The sequence below is a fragment of the Lygodium microphyllum genome, chromosome 23 (genome assembly GCF_053477565.2).
Source record: "Lygodium microphyllum isolate KBCC chromosome 23, Lygodium_microphyllum_v1.1.10, whole genome shotgun sequence".
Taxonomy (NCBI): domain Eukaryota; kingdom Viridiplantae; phylum Streptophyta; class Polypodiopsida; order Schizaeales; family Lygodiaceae; genus Lygodium; species Lygodium microphyllum.
In genome coordinates this window covers 109,665,693-109,692,445 of record NC_141157.1, presented here as the reverse complement: position 1 = coordinate 109,692,445, position 26,753 = coordinate 109,665,693, and the positions used below count along the sequence as shown (strand labels likewise).

Below are 26,753 nucleotides of genomic sequence, written 5' to 3'. Positions count from 1 at the left end.
TGTCCTCGTCAAAATCAATTGGAAGAGAAGTGGGGCGTTCAGGACACTCAAAAGCTCCAAAAAAAACGTACCATAACCGCTTCCGCACAAACCATGCTTTCATAACAGCACTCCATGTTAGATAATCAAGGCCATGTAATTTGTCATCAGTGGATCAGCAAGAGGGAGCCATCTAGAGAGGATAGGAAGAGAAAAGAAAGAAAAGAAGAGGAGAGACAGACAGAGGCTATAACCAAACCAACAACACAAACTGCACTAAACGGAGTTCACATGCAATATAGACAAGCTGATCACAAAAACAAATATTGAAAGCAAGAAAATATATAAGAAAACAACCAACAAACAGTCGCCTAGCACTGTATCAATAGTAGAACATGAAAACACAAGACAATCAAAACGCAAGTTGTAGGAGCATTTAATGCAGTAAACGCCGATTGGAGAGGCTAGAAACAAGATGATTTGTAGCAAATACAAGTTGCCTGATCAAGAGAGGGCAAGAGAAGATCAGCAAGCAACAGGGGAAGACCTGCAATCAACAGAATACAACAATAAGAGCATAGATCCTAAAATCTGATACCATGTCAGAAGTGGATATAGCAATGGAAGCATGAAAGAATGCTGAAATAGACTGTTGAACACAATACAAGAGAGAGAGAGAAGAGAAAACACAAGAACACTGCAAAAGAGAACTCACAGATGTGCTCAGGAAATGGAATCCATATATCAAACACGAGACAATTGCATACAACGAGTCACTGGCTGTGTAGGCACTAGCACTAGCTCCCTCTCTCCACAAGGCATGCATTGGATCTAAAAGTGATGAATAATAACTCTATGAAGAGAAGCCTGAATATATAGACCAATAATAGTGTAATAACTGCATCATGTCGGTAGCAATAAATGCATAAATCAACAACAAAATGACCAATAAAAAAGACCTAAATATCACTAAAATGCCCAACCCATTGGGACACATGCCCAAATTCACACATGAGCTGACTAGACTGCTAATACATGCTGCCCAAAACTGTCCAAACTTTACATTTGGCAAATTTTCATTTTCACTAGGGCCTCCACCTGCAAAAACGAGTTGCCTAGCCCTTTGGCCCTACCCCCATTTTTACTACCATTTAATGCTGCTTGAAACTTTTGCCAAAAATGGGTGCAACAATGGAAGCGTAGAAGACTATTGTGATAGATTGTACAATAGAAGAGAGAGAGAGAACAAAAGAACATTGCAAAAGAAAAACTCAAAAGAATGCTCGGAAAATGGAATCCATAAACCAACAAGACTAGCTCCCTCTCTCCAACAAGACTAGCTCTAGAATAATGCAAGCAAATGAATAATTGAGGAGGAGGGAGCCCACAAATGAATAGGCATAAAATAATGCCTAAGCTACATCAGGTCAGCCAGCATCATAATGGCCTTAAAAAACAGTCCGCCAACCAAGAAATGCTAGGAACCATAAAAATAAGCACCAAAAAAATACCTAAAGTAATATGTTGTGCCTAGCCCACAAATACACATGCACAGATTCACTCATGAGCTGGCCAATTTGCTGACACCCTCTCTCAAATTATGAGTAATCTAATTCGAAACGATGATACAATGATAATGACTCGTAATAGTCTATACAACAAAGACCATCAGAATAGAACCATGGATACCCAAGCAATGTGGGTGATTAAGCCAATACCAACGTGCCTCAAAGAGAACCTAATGTTGATATCAACCATACCAACTCGTAAAATAGAGAAGAATAGTAGCAACTCTCTATGTTTATCAGCTATGCCATGGAGTAGCATACATGATCAACTTGTCAATCAATGCCTTTAAGTATACATGACCATTGATTCCCCACCTTTGGCCAAACCGCCAAAGTGTCTCCTCATGTTAGCTCCGACTAGGAGCTAATCCCATTCTCTATCACAAAACAGCCCATCATGAACCTGGATATCAATCCTAGCTCCACAATTTCAAAACTTGCCAACTGCATCAAGGAAGTCCTTCTCTAGATCTTATGCACCCGTATATCTATATGGATGAGGCTCACCTGCCCTGCCTCACCATGCTCTAACACTCCCTCTCTAGCACTGGAGAGTCGTGAGGGATGACACATCATCTATGCTAGAAAGCAACAAAAGTAAGGGCAGCCAGCCCCTCCCCCATCTCTAAAGAGGATCATCCCTTTCGCACCTTTGCCTTCACCTTGCCAAAGGATCCAAGTTGGAGTCGGAGGAAGAGGAGAAGGATGACTTGTCGAAAGACTCAGCATCCTTTTCTTCTTCTTTTATAAAATTGAAAACACATGGACAAACCAGCCAAAACACAAATTGATGAAGCATTAAATGTAGCCAGACAGCCAGCAAGAAGGTTGCCTCAGCAAAACACACAAGCTGTGGTTCAAAATGCTGTTAGACAGTCATTTCCTGGACAGACGAATGTCAGCAACCACGTCAGCAATCTACGTAGGTGCCACATGGCAGCCTGCAGTCAGACAGGACAGGCTGCAGCCAGACAGGTTTTTATATTATTTTCCTACAGTAGGCTGCATTTAATGCAGCCGACCTGGTGCTGGGCATTCTTTTCTTTTTGGCTATTTATAGCCAGTTGGTGGCACACTCCAATCATTGTCATTATTCAGTGATTCAGATTTTAATCTTGAGATCTGTTGGCTGAGATAGACTGTGCTCGGGCTGACGGAGATCGAGGTCATCAAATCGGAGACACGCGCAAATATTTCCTCTGCCCCCATGTATTTCTGCACTCTTATACAACATACTCTACGTTTACAGTCTCCTTTTCTCTCTCTTCTCTCTGTGTTCACTCTCTTTGTCTTTGTCCTACGCTTCCGCATTGCTGCACTCTAACATGGTATCATAGCAGTGAAGATGGACTGACTGAGGGTTGAACCTATCTGAAGAGGAGATTTCAGCGCGACACAAGGCTGCATTTCCAGGATTCGAGGGCAAGCAGGAGGGCTGCACATCGGATCAAGGCTGAAGCGAGTGTGGGCGTGCGGGAAAGGAGTCTAATCGGTGAATTCGCTGCAGGTTATTGCTGTTCGAAGGGGAGGAAAGCTGCGTTTGAGGCCTTCCATTGCATATTTTACCTTTTTATCGCCTTCCGCAGGTGAAGAAGGTTTGGGCAGTGGAGGAACCAGCCCTATAAGGCTGCGTTTTCACAGTCAAAGGGGGCTGATTTTGCGTGTGTGCAGGTATTTTAGGTTAACATGTCTACAAAGACTGATTTGGAGTTCCAAGCAATCATGGACAGGAAGGTGCCTGTCCTACCGGCTCTTCCAACGGATCAAAAGCTTGATGGTGACAATTACCGCATCTGGCAGGTGATGATGTTGGCCATTTTAGAGTCTTATGATTTGGCGGAATTGGTGATGGAGAAGATTAACAAGTCCTCGGTGAGAGATGAGTCCAAACTCTCTTCCAATGCTCGTGCGGAGTTGACCAAGGCCTAGTCTCATTGGGACAATCTGAATGCCAGGATTCGATCTTTTCTATTTCTATCTTGCACTACAGCCGTGGATTAATCAAATGTGCAATTAAAAAAAGCACATGTGTTGCACATGTGAGGTACAAGCTACTTTCTCACAGTTGAAGACCGAAGGACCCTGTGAAAAAGATGGGTATCAAAGGCAAAAGTTGTAACAACTTACACTTGTTAGATTCTAGGTGAATTTTGGAGTCAGTTTGCCCCTAGGATCATTAATTGGCCATTAAGTGTCAGTGGTGACACTAGGGACTAGGCATTAATTAATTGATTAATGCTTGTCCAAGGGTCAATTAATGCATGGGACCACTTTGGGTTGCAAATGGCCTAGCCAATTATATTTTGGATGGGCAAGGTCGATTTTCTAGACATGGATTAAGGACTGAATTAATTTTCAGAATTAATCAATTCTGAAAATTAATTAAGAAAGCTGCCACTTGGCAAAACTTTCCCATGCAAGTGGGGGAAAGGCTAAATAGGGCTAAAGGGAGAGGGAAATCTCGTTTTTTCATTTTGCAGCCATTGGAAAGAGGTGTTGGACTGTGTCAGAGTGCAGCGATGCGGAAGCGTGGGACCAAGACTGAGAGAGAGAGTGAACACAGAGAGGAGAGAGAGAAAAAGAGACAGTGGAAGATGAAGATCTGCTGTATAAGGTGTGCTGTATACAAAGATATACAAATATATACACGGGCGCAGTGCGCGAGACTGCGTGTCTCCACCTCGACGATGCAACCTGCTGTCCACCTCGAAGTACACTGCAGTCTACACGATCTCTTGCCTGAAATCTGCAATCACAAGTGGGAACAATGTGCAGGCTGCCGGCTATAAATAGCCTAGGAATAATGTGAAAAATATGGCAGGTCGGCTGCATTAAATGCAGCCGACTGGTATAAATCAGTCCGACTTGTACCAAACTGCCACATGGCAGCTGACATGGCCTGGTGACGTGGCTGCCTACTCCGCCAAGGGATGACAATCGCTAACACCCCCTCTCAGAGCTTGGACAGGGCAAAAGCCTGAGGGATCTGGCATGTCTCCGAAGTAGAGCCTGGGGAAGCGCCTTCGTAAACAAATCTGCAAGATTGTCCTCCATCTTGCAGTACTCCACAGCTATGGTCTCATCCAGAAGCTTCTCCCCAATGAAGCGGTACTGGATCTCTATGTGCTTCGTCCGGGCATGGAAAACAGGATTCCGTGCCAAGGCAATGCAACTCTCATTGTCGCATCGTAGAAAAGTAGGACGAGTCTGGGGGCATCCAAGCTCCTCCAACAATCTCCAAAGCCACACAGCCTCACATGTGGTGGAAGACGCGCACCGATACTCCGCCTCAATAGACAAAAGGGCTACCGTGGACTGCTTCTTGCTACTCCATGAGATAACACTTGCACCCAAGGTAAAATAGTAGCCTGTACTAGACCGCCTGTGGTCCACATCGCCAGCCCAATCCGAGTCGCTCCGACCTGCAAGTACAAGATCTGAACCACCTGTGCCTGCTGAAAAATGAATCCCTAAGTCTGAGGTTCCCCTCAAATACTGAAGTATCCTCTGGTTAGCCTGCCAATGTACCGTCTGAGGTTCACTCATGAACCCCGCCAAGAGACCTACAGCAAAACAAAGATCAACACGAGTGTTGAGGAGCCAAATCAATGATCCAATCAACTGACGATAGCGGGAAGCATCCACCAAGGGAGAATCTGAATGTGAAGTGGCCTTCCAGTTCGGATCCATAGGAGTAGAAATGGGCCGACAATCCTCCATCGCAAAAGAAACCAAGAGCTCCTGTACATATCTCTGCTGAGAGATGAAAATCCCCCTCTGAGACTGATAAATCTCATGGCCCAAGAAGAAGTGGAGTAGACCCAAGTCCGTCATCTCGAACACCTGATGTAAAGTTGCCTTCGCCTCTTTGACCTTCTGTGCATGATCACCTGTCACAATCAAATCGTCAATATACAACACAAAAAGCACACAACCAGCCTCGGAAGTGTGTACATAAAGCTGCGGATCGGCCTTGGAACGCCGATATCCCAACTGTGACTAAAGGAACGAGTCAATCTTCTCGTTCCATGCACGTGGAGCCTGCTTGAGGCCATACAAGGCCTTCTTTAACCTGTAGACGTGCCCATCTGAAGATCCAAAGCCAAGAGGCTGCTCTACATAGATCTCCTCCTTCAAATCACCATTGAGGAAGGCCGACTTCACATCCAACTGGTAAACAGGCCATCTCCTATGGCCAGCCAAGGCAAGAACAGCTCGAATAGTCGCCATACGAGCAGTGGGCGCAAAAAGTATCATGACAGTCAATCCCGGGGCACTAGGCAAAACCTTTAGCAACAAGGCGAGCCTCATGCTTGTTCAAAGAACCATCGCTAAGGTACTTGGTCTTGAAGACCCATTTGATGCCAATCACCTTCCTATGAGAGGGGCGAGGCACGAGATACCAAGTGCCATTCCTCTCAATAGCCTCCAACTCGGCTTCCATAGCTTTCTTCCATGGTGCGGACTGTAAAGCCTCCTTCACAGAGGTGGGCTCTCGATCCTGCATAACACGGGTCATCAAACAATAGTTAGAGCAAACAAGCTCTGTAGAATGTGCCTGGTGCCTCCGTGACCGCCGCGGACCATCCTGCGATCTCCACTCCTCAAGGACCCCCTCGATCCCTGAATCTCAGAGTGTGTCACGGGCCCAACGAGGATGAGCCCGGACTTCTCCTCGTTGCTCTCCATCAGCTGAAGACTCTGGGATATCCACCGGTGGTAACTCCTCGGGGGTGACCGATGGAACAGTAGACTCTGTATCGGAAACAGAAACGGAATCAAAAGGCACTGGCTCCAAAGGAACTATCTCAGGAGCCCAACTCTCCCCTAGATCTCCAAGAACGGGATGCTCCTCACCCGCTGCTGTGGCCAGAACCTCCACGAACCGCACATCTCGACTGGTGTACACATCCCGCTTTACAGGATCATACAAGCAATAGCCTTGGGACTGAGAGCTGTAGCCAACGAACACCTATCTTCGGGAAGCCGCTTCAAATTTATCACGATGAGGCTTGGGAATGTGAACATAGGCATCACACCCAAAAACCCTAAAATAAGAAACATCGAGCTTAGTCCCAAAGTAAGCCTCAAAAGGTGTCATCCCATCAACAGCCGAACTGGGGGATCGGTTGAGGATGTGGACTGCAGTAGCCACAGCCTCAGCCCACAGAAACTGAGGTGTCTGTCGGTGCTCCATCATGGTGCACGCTATCTCGATCACACTTCGGTTCTTCCGTTCAAGAATGCCATTTTCTTGAGGAGTGTTAGTGTTAGCAAACTCCTGGTGAATGCCTCTACCTGCACAAAAACGAGCAAACTCATAAGAAACAAATTCACCACCCTTGTCGAAGCGCAAGATCTTCAATCGCCGGCCCGATCGGTTCTCCTCAAAGAGAAGCCAATCCTTGAAGTGGGAGAAAGCCTCTAACTTCAATGCCAAGAAGTAGGCCCAAGTCATCCTGCTGTAGTCATCTACAATCAACATGAAGTACGAGCTTCCTTTCAAGGACTCGTTCCGCATAGGGCCACAAAGATCCGTAGATACAAGCTCCATCAGGGAAGTAGACCGCCGCGAAGCTTTGTTGGGAATCGCACCCCTATGCTGCTTCCCACGAATGCAGGAGACGCATGGCTGCTAGCTCACCACTATGTCCGGCAACCCTCGAACAAGCTGTTCACGTGACGCCCTCCGAAGATAATCATAGTTGAGGCGACCAAACCGAGCATGCCATAGCTCGGACTGTGTCTGAGAGGTAAAAAGAAGAGTAGGGAGAGCGGTAGAAGACGTCAATTTGTAGATGCCGTTCTCCTCATATCCTGATGAGAGAACCTTCCGAGATCCACGATCAAGGACTCGTACCGAATCACTTCAAACTCCACCAAAAGTCCAAGTGAACAAATCTTATGAACCGATAGTAGATGATACCCTAAACCTGGCACATGCAAGACCTCTGAGGTATGGGTACCACCACGTCCATCTGGAATAAGCTGCATCTCACCCCGTCTTGCAATAGACACCGAAGAGCTATCTCCGATGAGAATCTGCCCACGCGAAGGTCGCAACTGGGCAACACCAAACTAATGAAGGAGTCATGTCTCGGGAGGCACCACTGTCTACGATCCACTCTCGAGCCTAGGGGGCTATCATCGCAGCATCAGAAGCCGTCGGTGTAGAGTCCTCAATGACTACTAAATGAAGAAACGCAGCTGATGAGGGTGCAGCCACCGCTCCAGAATCCTTCAAGCCCTTCTTGTTGGTGTCCTTCTTGTCTTTGTCGGGATAATCCTTCTTCCAATGGCCGGTCTTACCACAAATATGGCATGTGGATTCTTTTTCCTTGTCCTTATTTGACTTGTTTTCCTCCTCCTTCTTCTTTTGGTCCTATCAAGGCTTCCGACTTGGAAGCATGTTGTCCCTTCAGTTGTTCCTCTTGGTCCAAGACCATAGGAACCAACTCTTCCCACCGAAGAGTGGACTCACGCCTCGAAGCAATAAGAGCGGAGTAAAAAGCACCGAATCGTGGCGGCAGCTGGGACAAGAGTGTGATTGCCATGTCTTCGGAGGAAATCGGCTTCCCCGCATTCTGAACCTGCATCTGAAGCTGTCTAAGCTTGTTGATGTGCTCCCGCAACGAAGAACACTTGTTCATGGACAAGGCCGCATTTACACCTACAAAGAAACCCTTTTCATAATGGTCATCCGGTTATACATCTGGTCAAGCTCCAGCCATATCTCCCGAGCCACCGTCAAGTACTCAATGTGGGCTATCACGGCTGTAGTACAAGACAGAAAAAGAAAAGAGCAAATCTGGGCATTCCGTTTGTCCCAATGAGACTGGGCCTTGGCCAACTCCGCACGAGCATTGGAAGAGAGTTTGGACTCATCTCTCACCGAGGGCCGGTCGATCTCCTCCTGTACAAGCTCTGCCAAATCGTAAGACTCAAGGATGGCCAACATCATCACGCCCCAGATGCGGTAATTGTCGCCATCGGGCTTTTGATCTGAGGGAAGAGCCGGTAAGACAGGTACCTTCCAATCCATGATCATCTGGAACTCCAAGTCAATCTCTGTAGACATCTTCACCTGTAATGCCTAAACAAATGCAAAAGCAACCCTCTCTGACTATGAAAACGCAGCCTACTAGGACTCTTTCTTCCGCGTCCCGAACCTTCTTCAACCGCCGGAGGCGATGAAAAAGTAAAACCTGCACTTGAAAGCTGAAAACACAGCCTTTCTCCTCTTCAAACAGCAGCAAACTGCAGCAAATTCACCAACTGGACTTCTTTCCCGCGCGTCCACGCTCGCTTCAGCCTTGTTCCGATGCGCAGCCCTCCCGCTCGCCCTCGAACGTTGAAAACGCAGCCTTGTGTCGCGATGGAATCTCCTCTTCAGGCAGGTTCTTCACTCAGTCAGCCCTTCTTCACTGCTCTGATACCATGTCAGAGTGCAACAATGCGGAAGCATGGGACCAAGACTGAGAGAGAGAGTGAACACAAAGAGAAGAGAGAGAGAAAAAGAGACAGTGGAAGATGAAGATCTGCTGTATAAGGTGTGCTGTATACAAAGATATGCAGATATATACACGGGCGCAGTGCGCGGGACTGCGTGTCTCCACCTCGACGATGCAACCTGCTATCCACCTCGAAGTACGCTGCAGTCTGCATGATCTCCTGCCTGAAATCTGCAATCACAAGTGGGAACAATGTGCAGGCTGCCGGCTATAAATAGCCTAGGAATAATGCGAAAAATATGGCAGGTTGGCTGCATTAAATGCAACCCACTAGTACAGATCAGTCCAACCTGTACCAGACTGCCACGTGGCAGCTGACGTGGCCTGGTGACGTGGCTGCTTGCTCCGCCACGTGATGACAATCGCTAACAGACTGCTGCTGCCAGCTTTTGGGACCAATTCCCAGCCATTGGAGACCATTTTGGTGATGGAGATTGCATATTCTTGACCTTGGGAAGCTGGCAACTGCTGCTGATGCACTTTCTCCTGAAGATCACAGTCTCTGATGCTCCTATTGTTGTTGGTGCATCCATTTGGGGCTGGTACAGCAGGGCACCAGCTGATTTTGATCAATTCTTCGCGACAAATCTCAAAATTTTCTCTCTCTACAGCATTCTCTCATCTCCTTCAGCATATACTCAGCCATTCTCAGCAATTCTCAGCCATTCGGAGGAGATCTCAGCCATTTTCAGTGGGCTGATCTGTAATTTCTGCAGTAAACCCTAATTCACAGCAGAAATTAGGGTTTAGCAACCACCTTGGGATCCGTGCCAGAGATTGAAGGCTCAAGGAACTAAAATCAGCAGAGCTGATAATTGAAGATTATCAAGGGATTTCAGGAGCCAACCCATCCCAAATTGATTTGGGGCAGCATTAGGCCAACCAAGGGTCAAATTGGAGAAGAAGTCCTGGGTGAAACAAGGGGCAAATGACCTAAAAGGCTTGCTGGACATTTATGACGGCAAGAGCAATTGGTTAGTAAGAAGAGATTGAAGAATCTCAAGTTGTACTCCTTCCAATTGAATGAAAGCCAAAGAAATACCGCAAGGGGGCGCCAATTTTGGGGCCAACAGGGTGTCTACTGTCCAAGAATGTTATGGTAAAGTGTGTATTTCATTTTATGTGCATTTATTTATTGTTGTAATTAACTCTCAAATCACGTTATCACCACCCATTCCAAAAAGGAAGGCTGGTTTCAGATGACCCTGATGAAGAGGGTTTCTTTGGAGGTGCAGATGCGGACCTTGTCCGTGAATAAGTCTTCTTCGCTTCGAGAACACATCAACAAGCTTCGGCAGCTTCAAATGCAGGTTCAAAATGTAGGGAAGCCTATTTCCTCCGAAGACATGGCGATCATTTTACTATCCCAATTGCCGCCACGATTTGGTACTTTTTATTCTGCTCTTATTGCATCAGGGCGGGAGTCGACTCTTCGGTGGGAAGAGTTGGTTCCTATGGTCTTGGACCAGGAGGAACAATTGAAGGGACAGAATGCTTCCAAATCAGAGGCATTGGTTGGTCAAGCCTCTCAGAAAAAGGGGAAGGACCAAAAGAAGGAGGACAACAAATCCAAGAAGGACAAGGAGAAGGAATCAACTTGCCATATTTGTGGAAAGACCCGTCACTGGAAGAAGGATTGCCCCGACAAAGACAAGAAGGATACCAAGAAGAAGAACACGAAGGACTCTGAAGCGGTGGCTACACCCTCATTAGCTGCTTTTCTACACTTAGCAGTCATTGAGGACTCTACACCGACAACTTCTGACGCTACGATGACAGCTCCCCAAGCTAGAGAGTGGATTGTGGACAGTGGTGCCTCACGGCACATGACTCCTTCCATTGGTGTTGCCCATTTGCGACCTTCACGTGGGGATATTCTCATTGGAGACAGCTCTTTTGTATCTATTGCTACGCGGGGTGAGATGCAACTTATTCCAGATGGACATGGTGGTACCCACACCTCTGAGGTGTTGCATGTGCCAGGATTGGGGTATCATTTACTTTCGGTCCATAAGAGTTGTCATCTTGGCCTGTTGGTGGAGTTTGATAGTGATACTGTTCGAGTCCTTGATCGTGGATCAAGGAAGGTTCTCTCTGCAGGGTATACGGAGAATGGAGTCTACAAATTGAAGTCTTCTTTAGCTCTTACTTCTCTTATTCTTACTTCTCAGACACAGTCCGAGCTATGGCATGCTCGGTTTGGCCACCTAAACTACGAGTACCTTCGAAAGGCATCGCGAGGGTTGTTTGTCCGAGGATTGCCAGACATAGTGGTGAGCCTTCAGCCATGTGCCTCCTACATTCGCAGGAAATTGCATCGGGATGCGATTCCCAACAAAGCTTCTAGGCGGTCTACTGCACCCATGGAGCTTGTCTCTACGAATCTTTGTGGCCCGATGAGGACCGAGTCCCTGAAAGGGAGCTTGTACTTCATGTTGATCGTAGATGACTATAGCAGGATGACTTGGACCTATTTCTTGGCTTTGAAGTCTGAGGCTTTCTCTCACTTCAAGAATTGGCTTCTCTTTAAAGAGAACCGTTCTGGCCCGGTGACTGAAGACCTTGCTTTCAAACAAGGGAGGTGAATTTATGTCTAATGAGTTTGCTCGTTTTTGTGCAGATAGGGGCATTCACCAGGAGTTTGCTAACACCAACACTCCCCAAGAGAATGGTGTTTTGGAGCGGAAGAATCGAAGTGTGATCGAGATGGGCCGCACCATGATGGAGCACTGACAGACACCTCAATTTCTATGGGCCGAGGCAGTGGCTACCGCAGTTCACATCCTCAATCGATCTCCCACTTTGGCCGTTGACAGGATGACACCTTTTGAGGCTTACTTCGGGACTAAGCCTGATGTCTCTTATTTCAAGATCTTTGGGTGTGACACCTATGTGCACATTCTGAAGACATGATAAGTTCGAGGCAACTTCCCAACGACAGGTTTTTGTTGGCTATAGCTCCCGTTAAGCGGGATGTCTACACAAGCCGAGATGTTCGGTTCGTGGAAGTACCGACCATAGAGGGGGGTGAGAAGCACCCCGTCCTTGGAGATCCAGAGGAGAGTTGGACTCCCGAGACAGTTCCTTTGGAGCTAGAGCCTCTTGATGGAGATTCTTCTTCGGATTCAGAATCTTCTCTTCCACCAACCACCCCCAGGGAGCTTTCGCCGGTGGATGTTCCTGAGTCTTCAGCACAGATGGAGAGCAACGAGGAGAGGTTCGTCCTCCTCCTCATTGGACCTGTGACACACTCCGAGATTCACGGACCGAGGGGGTCCCTGAGGAGTGGGAACCGCTGGATGGACCGCAGAGGTCACGGAGAAATCAGGCACATTCTTCGTAGCTTGTCTGCTCCAACTATTGTTTACTGACCCGTGTTATCCAGGATCGAGAGCCCACTTCAGTGACGGAGGCTTTGCAATCTGATCATTGGCGGAAGGCCATGGAAGCCGAGTTGGAGGCTATTGAGAGGAATGGCACTTGGTCTCTTGTGCCTCATCCCTCTCACAAGAAGGTGATTGATGTCAAGTGGGTCTTCAAGACCAAGTACCTTAGCGATGGTTCTTTGGACAAGCACAAGGCTCGCCTCGTTGCTAAAGATTTTGCTCAGCGCCCAGACATTAATTTCCATAATACTTTTGCCCCCATTGCTCGTATGGCGACTATTCAAGTTGTTCTTGCCTTGGCTAGCCATAAGAGATGGCATGTTTATCAATTGGATGTGAAGTCGGCCTTTCTGAATGGTGGCTTGCAGGAGGAGATCTATGTTGAGCAGCCTCCTAGCTTTGGATCCTCGGATGGGAAAGTTTACAGGTTGAAGAAGGCCTTATATGGCCTCAAGCAGGCTCCGCGTGCATGGAACAAGAAGATTGACTCGTTTCTTCAGACGAAGTTGGAATATCGGCGCTGCAAGGCCGATCCACAGCTTTATGTGCACACTTCCATGGTTGGTCGTGTGTTGTTTGTGTTGTATGTTGATTTGATTTTGACAGGGAATCATGCACAAAAGGTCCGAGAGACCAAGCCAGCTTTACATCAGGCATTCGGGATGACAGATTTGCGGCTTCTTCATTTCTTCTTAGGTCACGAGATTTATCAATCTCAGAGGGGGATTTTCATCTCTCAGCAGAGGTACATTCAAGAGCTCTTGGTGACTTTTGAGATGGAGACTTGTTGGCCCATTACTACTCCTATGGATCCGAATTGGAAGGCCACTTCACACTCAGATTCTCCCGTGATGGATGCTTCACACTACCGTCAATTGATTGGATCCTTGGTTTGGCTGCTCAACACTTGTCTTGATCTTTGTTTTGCTATGGGTCTTTTGGCACGGTTCATGACGTAACCCAAACAGGTGCATGGGCAGGCTGCCCTAAGGACTCTTCGGTATTTGAGAGGGACCTCTGACTTAGGGATTTCTTATCCCGCAGGTACAGATGCTTCAGATCTGGTTCTTGCAGGTTGGAGTGACTCAGATTGGGCTGGCGATGTGGACCACCGACAGTCTACTATAGGCTACTGTTTTATCTTGGGTACAGGTGTTATCTCTTAGAGTAGCAAGAAGCAGCCCACGGTAGCCCTTTCTTCTACTGAGGCGGAGTATCGAGCTGCGTCTTCCACCACATGTGAGCTTGTGTGGCTTCGGAGATTGTTGGAAGAGCTTGGCTGCCCCCAAATGTCAAAGTGCAGCGATGCGGAAGCGTGGGACCAAGACTGAGAGAGAGAGAGAGAGAGAGAGAGAACGCAGAGAGAAGAGAGAGAGAGAGAGAGACAGTGGAAGATGAAGATCTGCTGTATAAAGTGTGCTGTATACAAAGATATGCAGATATGTACGCGGGCGCAGTGCGCGGGACTGTGTGTCTCCACCTCGACGATGCAACCTGCTGTTCATCTCGAAGTCCGCTGCAGTCTGCACGATCTCCAACCGGTAATCTGCAAACAGAAAAGTGGGGAAGACTGCAGAATGTCGGCTATAAATAGCCAGCATGAGAGCGCCCAGAATAGGTAGATCGGCTGCATTAAATGCAGCCGACTGACCAATACAGGTCAGACTGCCACGTGGCAGTCCGACTGGTCAGTCCGACCAGTCTGCCTGTACGGCCAAGCCAGGACCTGATATCACTAACACCTCCTCTTAGAGCCTAGATGGGGCAGAAGCCTAAGGGATCTTGCATGTCTCCGAAGTAGAGCCTGGGAAGCGCCTTCGTAAACAAATCTGCAAGATTGTCCTCCGTCTTGTAGTACTCCACAGCGATGGTCGCATCTCTCTGATGAAGTGGTACTGGATCTCTATGTGCTTTATCCGGGTATGGAAAACAGGATTCCATACCAAGGCAATGCAACTCTCATTGTCGCATTGCAGCAAAGTAGGACGAGTCTAGGGGCAGCCAAGCTCCTCCAACAATCTCCGAAGCCACACAGCCTCACATGTGGTGGAAGACGCGGCCCGATACTCCGCCTCAGCAGACGAAAGGGCTACCGTGGGCTGCTTCTTGCTACTCCAAGAGATAACACCTGCACCCAAGGTAAAACAGTAGCCTGTAGTAGACTGCCTGTGGTCCACATCACCCGCCGAGTCGCTCCAACCTGCAAGTACAAGATCTGAACCACCTGTGCTTGTTGGATAATGAATCCCTAAGTCAGATGTCCCCCTCAAATACCGAAGTATCCTCTGGTCAGCCTGCCAATGCACCGTCTGAGGTTCACTCATGAACCCCGCCAAGAGACCAACAGCAAAACAAAGATCAACACGAGTGTTGAGGAGCCAAATCAATGATCCAATCAACTGACGATAGCGGGAAGCATCCGCCAAAGGAGAATCTAAATGTGAAGTGGCCTTCCAGTTCGGATCCATAGGAGTAGAAAGGGTCCGACAATCCTCCATCGCAAAATAAACCAAGAGCTCCTATACATATCTCTGCTAAGAGATGAAAATCCCCCTCTGGGACTGATAAATCTCATGGCCCAAGAAGAAGTGGAGTAGACCCAAGTCATCTCGAACGCCTGATGTAAAGCTGCCTTCGTCTCTTTGACCTTCTGTGCATGATCACCTGTGACAATCAAATCGTCAACATACAACACAAAAAGCACACAACCAGCCTCGGAAGTGTGTACATAAAGCTGCGAATCGGCCTTGGAGCACCGATATCCCAACTGTGACTAAAGGAACGAGTCAATCTTCACATTCCATGCACGCGGAGCCTGCTTGAGGCCATACAAGGTCTTCTTCAACCTGTAGACTTGCCCATCTGAAGATCCAAAGCCAGGAGGCTGTTCTACATAGATCTCCTCCTTCAAATCACCATTGAGGAAGGCCAACTTCACATCCAACTGGTAGACAGGCCATCTCCTATGGCCAGCCAAGGCAGGAACAGCTCGAATAGTCGCCATACGAGCAGTGGGGGCAAAAGTATCATGACAATCAATCCCTGGGCACTGTGCAAAACCTTTAGCAACAAGGCGAGCCTTGTGCTTGTCCAAAGAACCATTGCTAAGGTACTTGGTCTTGAAGAACCATTTGACGCCAATCACCTTCCTATGAGAGGGGCGAGGCACGAGATACCAAGTGTCATTCCTCTCAATAGCCTCCAACTCGGCTTCCATAGCTTTCTTCCATGGTGCGGACTGTAAAGCCTCCTTCACGGAGGTGGGCTCTCGATCCTGCATAACACGGGTCATCAAACAATAGTTAGAGCAAACAAGCTCCGTAGAATGCGCCTGGTGCCTCCGTGACCGCCGCAGACCATTCTGCGGTCCCCACTCCTCAGGGACCCCCTCCATCCCTAAATCTCGGAGGGTGTCACGGACCTAGCGAGGAGGAGGCCGGACCTCTCCTTGTCTCTCTCCATCAGCTGAAGACTCTGGGATATCCACCGGTGGTAACTCCTCGGGGGTAACCGGTGGAACAGTAGACTCTGTATTGGAAACAGAATCGGAATCAAAAGGCACTGGCTCCAAAGGAACTGTCTCGGGAGCCCAACTCTCCCCTAGACTTCCAAGAACGGGATGCTCTTCACCCGCTGCTATGGCCGGAACCTCCACGAACCGCACATCTCGACTGGTGTACACATCCCGCTTGACGGGATCATACAAACGATAGCCTTCGGACTGAGAGCTGTAGCCAACAAACACCTGTCTTCGAGAAGCCGCTTCAAATTTATCACGATGAGTCTTGGAAATGTGAACATAGGCATCACACCCAAAAACCCTAAAATAAGAAACATCAGGCTTAGTCCCAAAGTAAGCCTCAAAGGTGTCATCCCATCAACGGCCGAAGTGGGGGATCAGTTAAGGATGTGGACTGTAGTAGCCACAGCCTCGGCCCACAGAAACTGAGGTGTCTGTCAGTGCTCCATCATGGTGCGCGCCATCTCGATCACACTTCGGTTCTTCTGTTCAAGAATGCCATTTTCTTGAGGAGTGTTAGTGTTAGCAAACTCCTGGTGAATGCCTTTATCTGCACACAAACGAGCAAACTCATTAGAAACGAATTCACCACCCTTGTCGGATCGCAAGGTCTTCAAGCGCCGGCCCGATCGGCTCTCCTCAAAGAGAAGCCAATCCTTGAAGTGGGAGAAAGCCTCTGACTTCAAAGCCAAGAAGTAGGCCCAAGTCATCCTGTTGTAGTCATCTACGATCAACATGAAGTACGAGCTCCCTTTCAAGGATTCATTCCTCATAGGGCCATAAAGATCCGTAGATACAAGCTCCATCAGGGAAGTAGACCGCCGCGAAGCTTTGTTGGGAATCGCATCCCTATGCTGCTTCCCACGAATGCAGGAGACGCATGGCTACTGGCTCACCACTATGTCCGGCAACCCTCGAACAAGCTGTCCACGTGACGCCCTCCGAAGATAATCATAGTTGAGGTGACCAAACCGAGCACGCCATAGCTCTGACTGTGTCTGTGAGGTAAGAAGAAGAGTAGGGAGGGCGGTAGAAGACGTCAATTTGTAGATGCCGTTCTCCTCATATCCTGATGAGAGAACCTTCTTGACCCACGATCAAGGACTCGCACCGAATCACTGTCAAACTCCACCAAAAGTCGAAGTGAACAAATCTTATGAACCGAAAGTAAATGATACCCTAAACCTGGCACATGCAAGACCTCTGAGGTATGGGTACCACCACGTCCATCTGGAATAAGCTGCATTTTACCCCGTCCTGCAATAGACACCGAAGAGCTATCTCCGATAAGAATCTGCCCACGCAAAGGTCGCAACTGAGCAACACCAACTGATGAAGGAGTCATGTGCCGGGAGGCACCACTGTCAACGATCCACTCTCGAGCCTAGGGGGCTATCATCGCAGCATCAGAAGCCTTCGGTGTAGAGTCCTCAATGACTGCTAGATGAAGAAACGCAGCCGATGAGGGTGCAGCCACTGCTCCAGAATCCTTCGTGTCCTTCTTGTTGGTGTCCTTGTCTTTGTCGGGGCAATCCTTCTTCCAATGGCCAGTCTTACCACAACTATGGCATGTGGATTCTTTTTCCTTGTCCTTCTTTGACTTGTTGTCCTCCTTCTTCTTTTGGTCCTTTCCCTTCTTCTAAGAGGCTTGACCTGTCAAGGCTTCCGATTTGGAAGCATGTTGTCCCTTCAGTTGTTCCTCTTGGTCCAAGACCATAGGAACCAACTCTTCCCACCGAAGAGTAGACTCACGCCCCGAGGCAATAAGGGCGGAGTAGAAAGCACCGAATCGTGGCGGCAACTGGGACAAGAGTGTGATTGCCATGTCTTCGGAGGAAATCGGCTTCCCCGCATTCTGAACCTGCATCTGAAGCTGTCTAAGCTTGTTGATGTGCTCCCACAACGAAGAAGACTTGTTCACGGACAAGGTCCGTATTTGCACCTCCAAAGAAACCCGCTTCATAAGGGTCATCCGGTTATACATTTGGTCAAGCTCCAGCCATATCTTCCGAGCCACCGTCAAGTGCTCGATGTGGGCTATCACGGCTGTAGTACAAGACAGAAAAAAAAAGAACGAATCCGGGCATTCAGATTGTCCCAATGAGACTGAGCCTTAGCCAACTCCGCACGAGCATCGGAAGAGAGTTTGGACTCATCTCTCACCGAGGGCCGGTCAATCTCCTCCTGTACAAGCTCCGCCAAATCGTAGACTCAAGGATGGCCAACATCATCACGCGCCAAATGCGGTAATTGTCGCCATCGAGCTTTTGATCTGCGGAAAGAGCCAGTAAAACAAGCACCTTCCAATCCATGATCGTCTGGAACTCCAAGTCAATCTCTGTAGACATCTTCACCTGTAATGCCTTCACAAACACAAAAGCAGCCCCCTCTGACTGTGAAAACGCAGCCTGCTAGGGCTCTTTCTTCCGCGTCCCGAACCTTCTTCACCTGCCGGAGACAATGAAAAAGTAAAACCTGCACTTGAAAGCTGAAAACACAGCCTTCCTCCTCTTCAAACAGCAACAAACAGCAGCAAATCTACCAACTGGACTCCTTTCCCGTGCGCCCACGCTCGCTTCAGCCTTGTTCCGATACGCAGCCCTCCCGCTCGCCCTCAAACGCTGGAAACGCAGCCTTGTGTCGCGATGAAATCTCCTCTTCAGGCAGGTTCTTCACTCAGTCAAAGCGCTTCTTCACTGCTCTGATACCATGTCAGAGTGCAGCGATGCGGAAGCGTGGGACCAAGAGTGAGAGAGAGAGATAACGCAGAGAGGAGAGAGAAAGAGATAGCGGAAGATGAAGATCTACTATATAAAGTGTGTTGTTTACAAAGATATGCAGATACGTACACGGGCGCAATGCGCGGGACTGCGTGTCTCCACCTCGACGATGCAACCTGCTGTTCACCTCGAAGTCCGTTGCAGTCTGCACGATCTCCAACCTGTAATCTGCAAACAGAAAAGTGTGGAAGACTGCAGAATGTCGGCTATAAATAGGCAGCATGAATGCGCCCAAAATAGGCAAGTCGGCTGCATTAAATGAAGCCGACTGACCAGTACAGGTCGGACTGCCACGTGGCAGTCCGACTAGTCAGTCCGACTAGTCTGCCTGTACGGCTAGGCCAGGACCTGATATCGCTAACACCAAACTCGTCCTACTCTTCTGCGGTGCAACAATGAGAGTTGCATTGCCTTGGTACAAAATCTTGTATTCCATGCCCAGACGAAGCACATTGAGATCCAGTATCACTTCATTCGGGAGAAGCTTCTGGATGGGACCATTGATGTGGAGTATTGCAAGACGAAGGATAATCTTGCAGATTTGTTCACAAAGGCGCTTCCCCAGACTCTTCTTCAGTAGCATTCCAGATCCCTCAATCTTGTGACCCGTCCAAGATCTGAGAGGGGGTGTTAGACAATCATTTCCTGGACAGACGGATGTCAGCAACCACATCAGCAATCTGCGCAGGTGTCACATGGCAGCCTGCAGTCGGATAGGACAAGCTGCAGTCAAACAGTTTTTTACATTATTTTCCTGCACTTGGCCGCATTTAATGCAGCCGACCTGGTGCTGGGCATTCTTTTCTTTTTGGCTATTTATAGCCAATTAGTGGCACACTCCAGTCATTGTCATTATTCAGTGATTCAGATTCTAATCTTGAGATCTGTTGGCTGAGACAGACTGTGCTCGGGCTGACGGAGATCGAGGTCATCAAGTCGGAGACACACGCAAATATTTCCTCTGCCCCCGTGTATTTCTGCACTCTTATACAACATACTACACTGCAGATTTTCCGCGTTTACACTCTCCTTTTCTCTCTTCTCTCTGTGTTCACTCTCTCTTAGTCTTTATCCTACACTTCCGCATCGCTGCACTCTGACAAATGCATGTTTCCAGGGCAGCTAACAAGCCAATTTGCAGCAAATTGGGATCGTCTACGCTCAAAAGTAGTCACAGCAAACAAAAAGAATCAACAATGACAGTTGATGAATCTGCAACAGCAAAAAAAAAGCACTCCATGTTAGCACAGTATTTGTCAGCTCATGTGTAAGTCTGAGCTTGATCTGGGCTTGATCTGGGCCGGGCATTTTTATTAGGTATTTTAGGTATTTTCTAGTGTGGCATTTTATGCTAGTGGAGCATTTTTATGCACCAGTCGGCCAGCATTAATGCTGTCCGACCAGCATTATTGCTCCCCACTTTTTCAGCCTATTTATACTCAGTGGCTCCTCCTGAGTCAGACACATCATCTTCACCATCTGCAGACTCTGTGGAGAGAGGAGCCAGTGCCAGTGCCCACGCAGCCAGTGACACACTGTTGTATGCGATTGTCTCGTGTTCAGATATATGGATTCCATTTCCCGTGCATACATCTGAGTTCTCATCTGTATCGTGTTCTTTTCTTTTCGCTTTTTGTCTTGTGTTTCAGCAGTTTATTTCAGCACATGTTTATGCTTCCACCGCTGCTCCACTTCTGACATGGTATCAGTTTTCAGGATTTGTGTTTCTGCTGTGTTTTCTTGCTGATTTCAGGACTGTTTTGTACCCCTGCTGATCAAACGACTGCTGTCGCAGCCAGGCGACCTGTTTTGGGGCTGTTTTCAGCCTGCGTTTTTTGCAGTTTTGCCATCGCCTGCTGCCTACGCACCCTCTGCTGCCTGCGTTTTTCATCAGCAGCTGCTGGCGACAGTTTTCTACCTGCTTTTCTCCAGTTTACAACCTGCGTTTTGCTGATTCAGTGTCTCTCGTGGCTGGGTGACTGTTACTTCAGGTCGTTTTCTCTGTTTTTGGCAGTTTTTGACTTGTTTTTTAACTTTCTGCAGCAGATTTTGTCTTCTATTGATCAGATTTTGGGTTATATTGCATGTAAACTCTCATTTTCTGCAGTCTGTGCTTGTGTTTTGGCTGTGTTTCCTCTCTCAATTCCATCTCTTCTCTACTTCTCTTCTTATCCTCTCCATATGGCTCCGTGCACTTCCACTGATGATAAGTTACATGGACTTGATTATCTCACATGGAGTGCTGTCATGAAAGCTTGGTTTGTGCAGAAGCGGCTATGGTACATCGTCTGTGGAGCTATTGCTCGACCTCTCTGTTCTTTTCCTCTTCCTGAAGACTTTGATGAGGACAACCATGAGGAAGCGGTGCTCACATGGGACTCGGACGATGCCCGTGCTTACTTGGCGTTGCTTCGGTGTATTTCTAAAGCGGTCTTACCAGCGGTTACCTCCTGTAGGACATCTCCTGAAGTATGGCAGAAGTTGCAGCAGATGTACGAGGCACCTTCCACCATGCGGGCCGTCACACTTTATGGCCAGCTCCAGCAGATGAAGTTTGAGCCGAAAGATACTATTCAGTCTTTTCTTCTTCATGTTACGCAGGTACAGGACCAGCTTTGGCACATGCAATCTGCTCTTCCCGAGGTGCATCTTGTCGGGACGGTCCTCTACAAGCTCCCCCCGGAGTTTGATGGAGTGGCCAATGCTTTGCGGGCGCAAACATCATCGACTCCTGTCAGTTTTACACATATGACCTCGATGCTTCTTGAGCATGAGACATCCTTGAGATTACAGGGGCGGCTTCTGGCACATTATGGAGGTGAGGCTTATGTAGCTTCAAAGAGGGGTGACGGGAAGAAGAAGTCGAAGGCCCAGTGTTACCACTGTGGCAAGAAGGGACATTTGCGGAAGGATTGCAAGAAGTTAGCGGCTTCCAGGAAGAAGGAGCAGAAGATGAAGCGGGATGCTGGCTCTACCGATGAGTCCTCTCCTTCATCAGACTCCGACTCCGATCCTCCGACCAAGGTGAAGTCCAAGGCGCGGAAGGGATCCTCTTCTTTGGATCGCGGGAAGGGCTTGGTGGCCCCTTCCTCGGCTGCTTTCTAGTGGTGGTGATGAGGTCATCCCTCACGACTCTTTCCTGCCAAAGAGGAAGTGTGAGCGGGTGTTCAGATGGGGCAGCCGCGCCTCATCTATATTTTTATACAGGTGCACAAGTTCCAAAGAGGGACATCCCTGACGCATCGACTTCAATCTGGCGGAATCAAATCCTGGAGCTAGGATTGACATCCAGGTTCATGCTGAGCTAGTTATCTAACAGAGAGCGGGAGGCTTTCGTCTGGAGCTCACATGAGGGGACACTTTGGCGGTCTGGCCAAAGGCAGGGACTCCATGGTCACCTATGTTCAGAGGCATTTTTGACAGGATGGTCTTGTATGCTACTACGAGACATTGGTGATGGACACAGAGACATGCTATGATCTTCTCTATTTTCCGGTGTTTGGTACGATCGACATTGACATCAGGTTCTCTCCGAGGCACCTTGGTGGTGGCTTGATCACCCACTGCTTGGGTATCCATGGTTCTACTTGATGGTTCTATGTTGTAGAGTTTCTGATCCCTTTTCATTGTACTATTGTATTGTATCAGATCACTCATGATCTGAGAGAGGATGTTAGCAGAGTATTTGTCAGCTCATGTGTAAGTCTGAGCTTGATCTGGGCTTGATCTGGGCCGGGCATTTTTATTAGGTATTTTAGGTATTTTCTAGTGTGGCATTTTATGCCAGTGGAGCATTTTTATGCACCAGTCGGCCAGCATTAATGCTGTCCGACCAGCATTATTGCTCCCCACTTTTTCAGCCTATTTATACTCAGTGGCTCCTCCTGAGTCAGGCACATTATCTTCACCATCTGCAGACTCTGTGGAGAGAGGAGCCAGTGCCAGTGCCCACGTAGCCAGTGACTCACTGTTGTATGCGATTGTCTCGTGTTCAGATATATGGATTCCATTTCCTGTGCATACATCTGAGTTCTCATCTGTATCGTGTTCTTTTCTTTTCGCTTTTTGTCTTGTGTTTCAGCAGTTTATTTCAGCACATGTTTATGCTTCCACCGCTGCTCCACTTCTGACACTCCATGACCTAGCATGGACATCTAATACCATCAAAAGTGGGTACAACGATGGAAGCATGTGAAGTTGTTGTAATAGACTGCACAACACAAGAAAGAAAAGAGACTGCAACGATAGAGAGAAACAGTACAAAGAGAGAACTCAAAAGAATGCTCAAGAAATGAAATCCATATACCAAGGCATGACACAATCAAATACAGCAAAGAGTCGCCAGCTAAGTAGGCACTAGCACCGACTCCCTCTCTCCAACTATCAACCAGACCTACAAGTAACTGCCTAGGAGCTCTTGGCTGCTTTAAGTGACAGCCTATTGTCCCATTCCTACTCCAATGGATCTAAACTAGAATATTTCAACTTTCGGAGATTCAAGGGCTGTTGATGCTTCTTGTTATCGAAGACTAGTGGGATCATTGACTTGGTTACTAAACACTCATCTTTAGCCATGCTATGCAGTTGATCTTCTTGCAAGGTTTACGAATGAGCCCAAAAAATTTCATTGGCAAGTTGCTATAAGGATTTTGTGATTCCTCGAGCACCCCTAACAAAGACCTATTCTATCCCCTAGGTTCCAATGACACGCGCATCATCCAAGTGTTGCGTGGATAGAGTGACTCCCACTGGGCTAGAGACATTAATCATCAGCGATCAACTATGGGCTATTGCTTCTTACTTGAATATCCCATACCCAGTACAAGTGTTGCTTCTTGGGGCAGCCAGAAGCAATCAATGGTGGCCCTTTCTTCTAGAGGCAAAATATAGAGTGACATCAATTGCCGCATGTGAGACTATGTGGCTTTTGAGATTGTTAGGAGAGCTTGGTTGTCATTAAAGCCACACTACTAGTATTCTATGCGACAACCAAAGTTGCATAGCCATTGCTCAAAACCTAGTCTGAGCACATCAAGATTCAATATTCAATATCATTACATTCAGGAGAAGATATTGGACAGCATAGTTACTATGAATAACTTGATGGATCTTTTCACCAAAGCTCTAACCTCTTTCTTAGGACTATGAATAACTTGATGGATCTTTTCACCAAAGCTCTAACCTCTTTCTTAGGCCATTGTACATTAGCGCTCCATTTCCCTGAGTCTTATAAGTTATTAACCATCCAGGCTCTAATAGGGGGCATTAGAGGATCATCCCCCAAACAGAAAGCGGATAGGCAAGACTTTAGGCAAATGGGCAGGGGCGACAGGCAGGCAGGCAGTTTTTGGGCACCACAAGGCAATTAGACAGATTCCAGGTAGGCACCAGCAGAGGCACATGCAGTCCAATAGACAGTGGGCAGGTTTTGACCAGGCACACTTCCATGCAACAATGCAGTCAGCCAAATTCAACCTAGCCGGCCTCTCTCTCCTCTTTTTCCCACAGCCTATTTAGGCAGCCCCGGCCCTAGTGGTCATGTTCTTCTTGTTTATGTCAGAGAGTGTGAGGTCATGCTGCATGCATACTCCCACGCTCATCACGTACATATTCTGCTTCAGATTTCAATCTTCAGCGTCCTTTCTTTTCTGAGCTCTCTCTCTCTCTCAACCCTACATCTGCTTCCACAACACTACACTCTGACACGTTCTACCTTGAGCATCGACGTCGCGCACATAGCAGAGGCAGCGAAGTCCTAAGAAAATAAGAGGTGAATGGTAAAACCTCAATACACAGACCCTGAACACACCCCCCTCAAAAATTGTCCAAAATTCCCTCCCTCGCTCTCTCCCTTGTTCATTCTCTCAGTATCTCTGTCATAACCAGCATTTCTTACAAGATATGGGCTCTCTGTTCTCGAAACCATAAAATCGGATGAAGCTTCCTGTCTTTCATATATGTGGACTAACCTGACAAGAAGCCGTGATCCAAGGTTTGCGTATCGGTCGCTTGATGAGAACCGAATGAGCCTGGGAAAATGGCGAATGCGAATTTTACTTTGGGTTATGGCTGTAGCCTGTAGTCTTAGAATCGAGGCTGTAGATGGCGAAAAAATCCCGACCGGCGTACACCTACCTACCCAAGCCTTGAGACTGCACTGGGCACCATCGCCACAATTGTCGCAAATAGTATCTACTGCTAACTAGTATCTGCTGCTGTCGACACATTTCACACGTGAATGCACAACACATACATATTAGTCCTAAATTTGCACACAATGCATGAGACTTACGGCCTTACAAAAGACAATATTGTGGCCACACCATGGACACTCAAGACCCTCCACTTGCCAACCAACTGTCAAATACAGCTAGGGTTGAGGATCAATAAAGTAACACCTTACGCATCCCTTCTCATTCTCTGCATACAGAGCGAAATTAAGAGGCGCACCACTGTAGACTTGTGCGCATGGTTGCTATGTATGAGAGACACAAATTTTGTGCTCATATATGTAAAACATTATGCACTGTAGATGGAGGCCTGTGAAAACCTTCGTAACTATTTTGACCATGCAAAGTAACGAAGCAAAGAGCCTTCGTATTTTGCAAGTGAGGACCGTTTGAAAAACAATGCAAGGAGAAATGAGAGGTGGACATGTCAACCATTTTGAGTTGGTATATAGTCTACAGTGTAACATTATCAATAGCTAGTTGCACCTCAAAAGTGTCATCCTTCTAGGCCCCTTTTTTTCTTTCAAGGCATAAGTAGCATACACTACTGGATGGAGACTATCTCCAAGGCTAGGGTAGAGGAGCCAGACTGCCTGATTTCTAGTAAGCCATATAAGATCTAAAACCACTAGCCTAATCAACTGTGCAACGAGATATCAATGCCTATTGGTGGAGTCAAAAGGTCCTAACACGTAAGTTTGCAAGTTTTTCTTTCTCTTCGACCTGAGGGAAGTGACTAAATACTACTTTCCACACCCTTTTAGCTAAACATTCATTCTAGAACACATCCTGCAGGGATTCCTCCATTCCACAAATGTAGCGACCACTCGATATGCCTCTTTTTTTCAACTTGGACCCATAAAACAAAGCTCCTACCATCACTTTCCAAAAGAAGATTCTATCCAAGGGAATCTTAGAGCCCATGGCTGACCTTGTCCATCGTTATTTGTATGCCCTAGACTAACATATTACCAGGACTACTCTTAACCTTAAGGATCTAAGCCTTGATTCCCTTGTGTTGAGCGACTTGGAAAGGTCCTTTTCCCCCACACCAAGGTAGGAAAGGATAACTTTCTTCGTTGAGGACAACTTCGAATAGGAACTTTGATGTACCACTTAGTCCTTACTAAGTTGGACTCACCTGGAAATAGCATCCTAGTTAAGCTCTTAATTGTTTGCTTGGTTTTGGTTCTCCTCCCCAATCCAATGTTTGAACTTGACAAGACCTTTTTTTAACTAATTGTAAGGCTTTATGCCCCAAGCTAGAGATCATAGGGAGATTGAATTTTCTAGACCAAAAGATGTTGTCATCACTATCGACTTCCTTCGATGAATGGGTGATTTTTGTCATGTTAAGAATCTGATCCCATGAATTATGGAGTTCCTCCATGAGACCTTAGGCCTTGACTTTGGATAGACCATGCATTCAAGCTCATAGCCCCCAAGTGCTACATGTTTTCTTGTTGCTTGCCTTTAGCAAGTCAGTTAACATGCATGTCCATGGTAGATCCTCTAGTTAGCATCTACTTAGAAGCTTTGGCTCTAAGAGCATGTATCTCCTTCGAGGGGTCTAGGAGGCTTAGACCCCCTTTTAGAAGCAAAGCTTTGAGTTTGTCCAAAGAGATTGGTGTAGAATACCACACCTTGCCTCGTTTACCCCATAAGAATCTACTGACCAGAGAATCCCATTGCTTATGCTCCTGCTTTCCCCACCTAATGAATGGCAAGCAAGATGAAAGCATTGGAAAGATAAAGTGATGTAGAATCTTAAGCTTGACG

At 47.5% G+C, this 26,753-nt stretch overlaps 1 protein-coding gene across 1 annotated transcript in view; it reads right to left on the bottom strand.

The window, feature by feature from the left end:
• LOC148016609 (Thioredoxin superfamily protein) overlaps window positions 1-24,971 on the bottom strand; it is a 32,309-nt gene extending 7,338 nt beyond the window's left edge. The window contains exons 1-2 of the mRNA XM_087663986.1: window positions 24,880-24,971; window positions 24,714-24,773 (exon numbers count right to left, since the gene is read on the bottom strand). Coding sequence (XP_087520112.1) covers window positions 24,714-24,773; window positions 24,880-24,971 — 152 coding nt within the window. The remainder of the gene's footprint in view (window positions 1-24,713; window positions 24,774-24,879) is intronic.
• Between the last annotated feature and the right edge of the window lie 1,782 nt (window positions 24,972-26,753).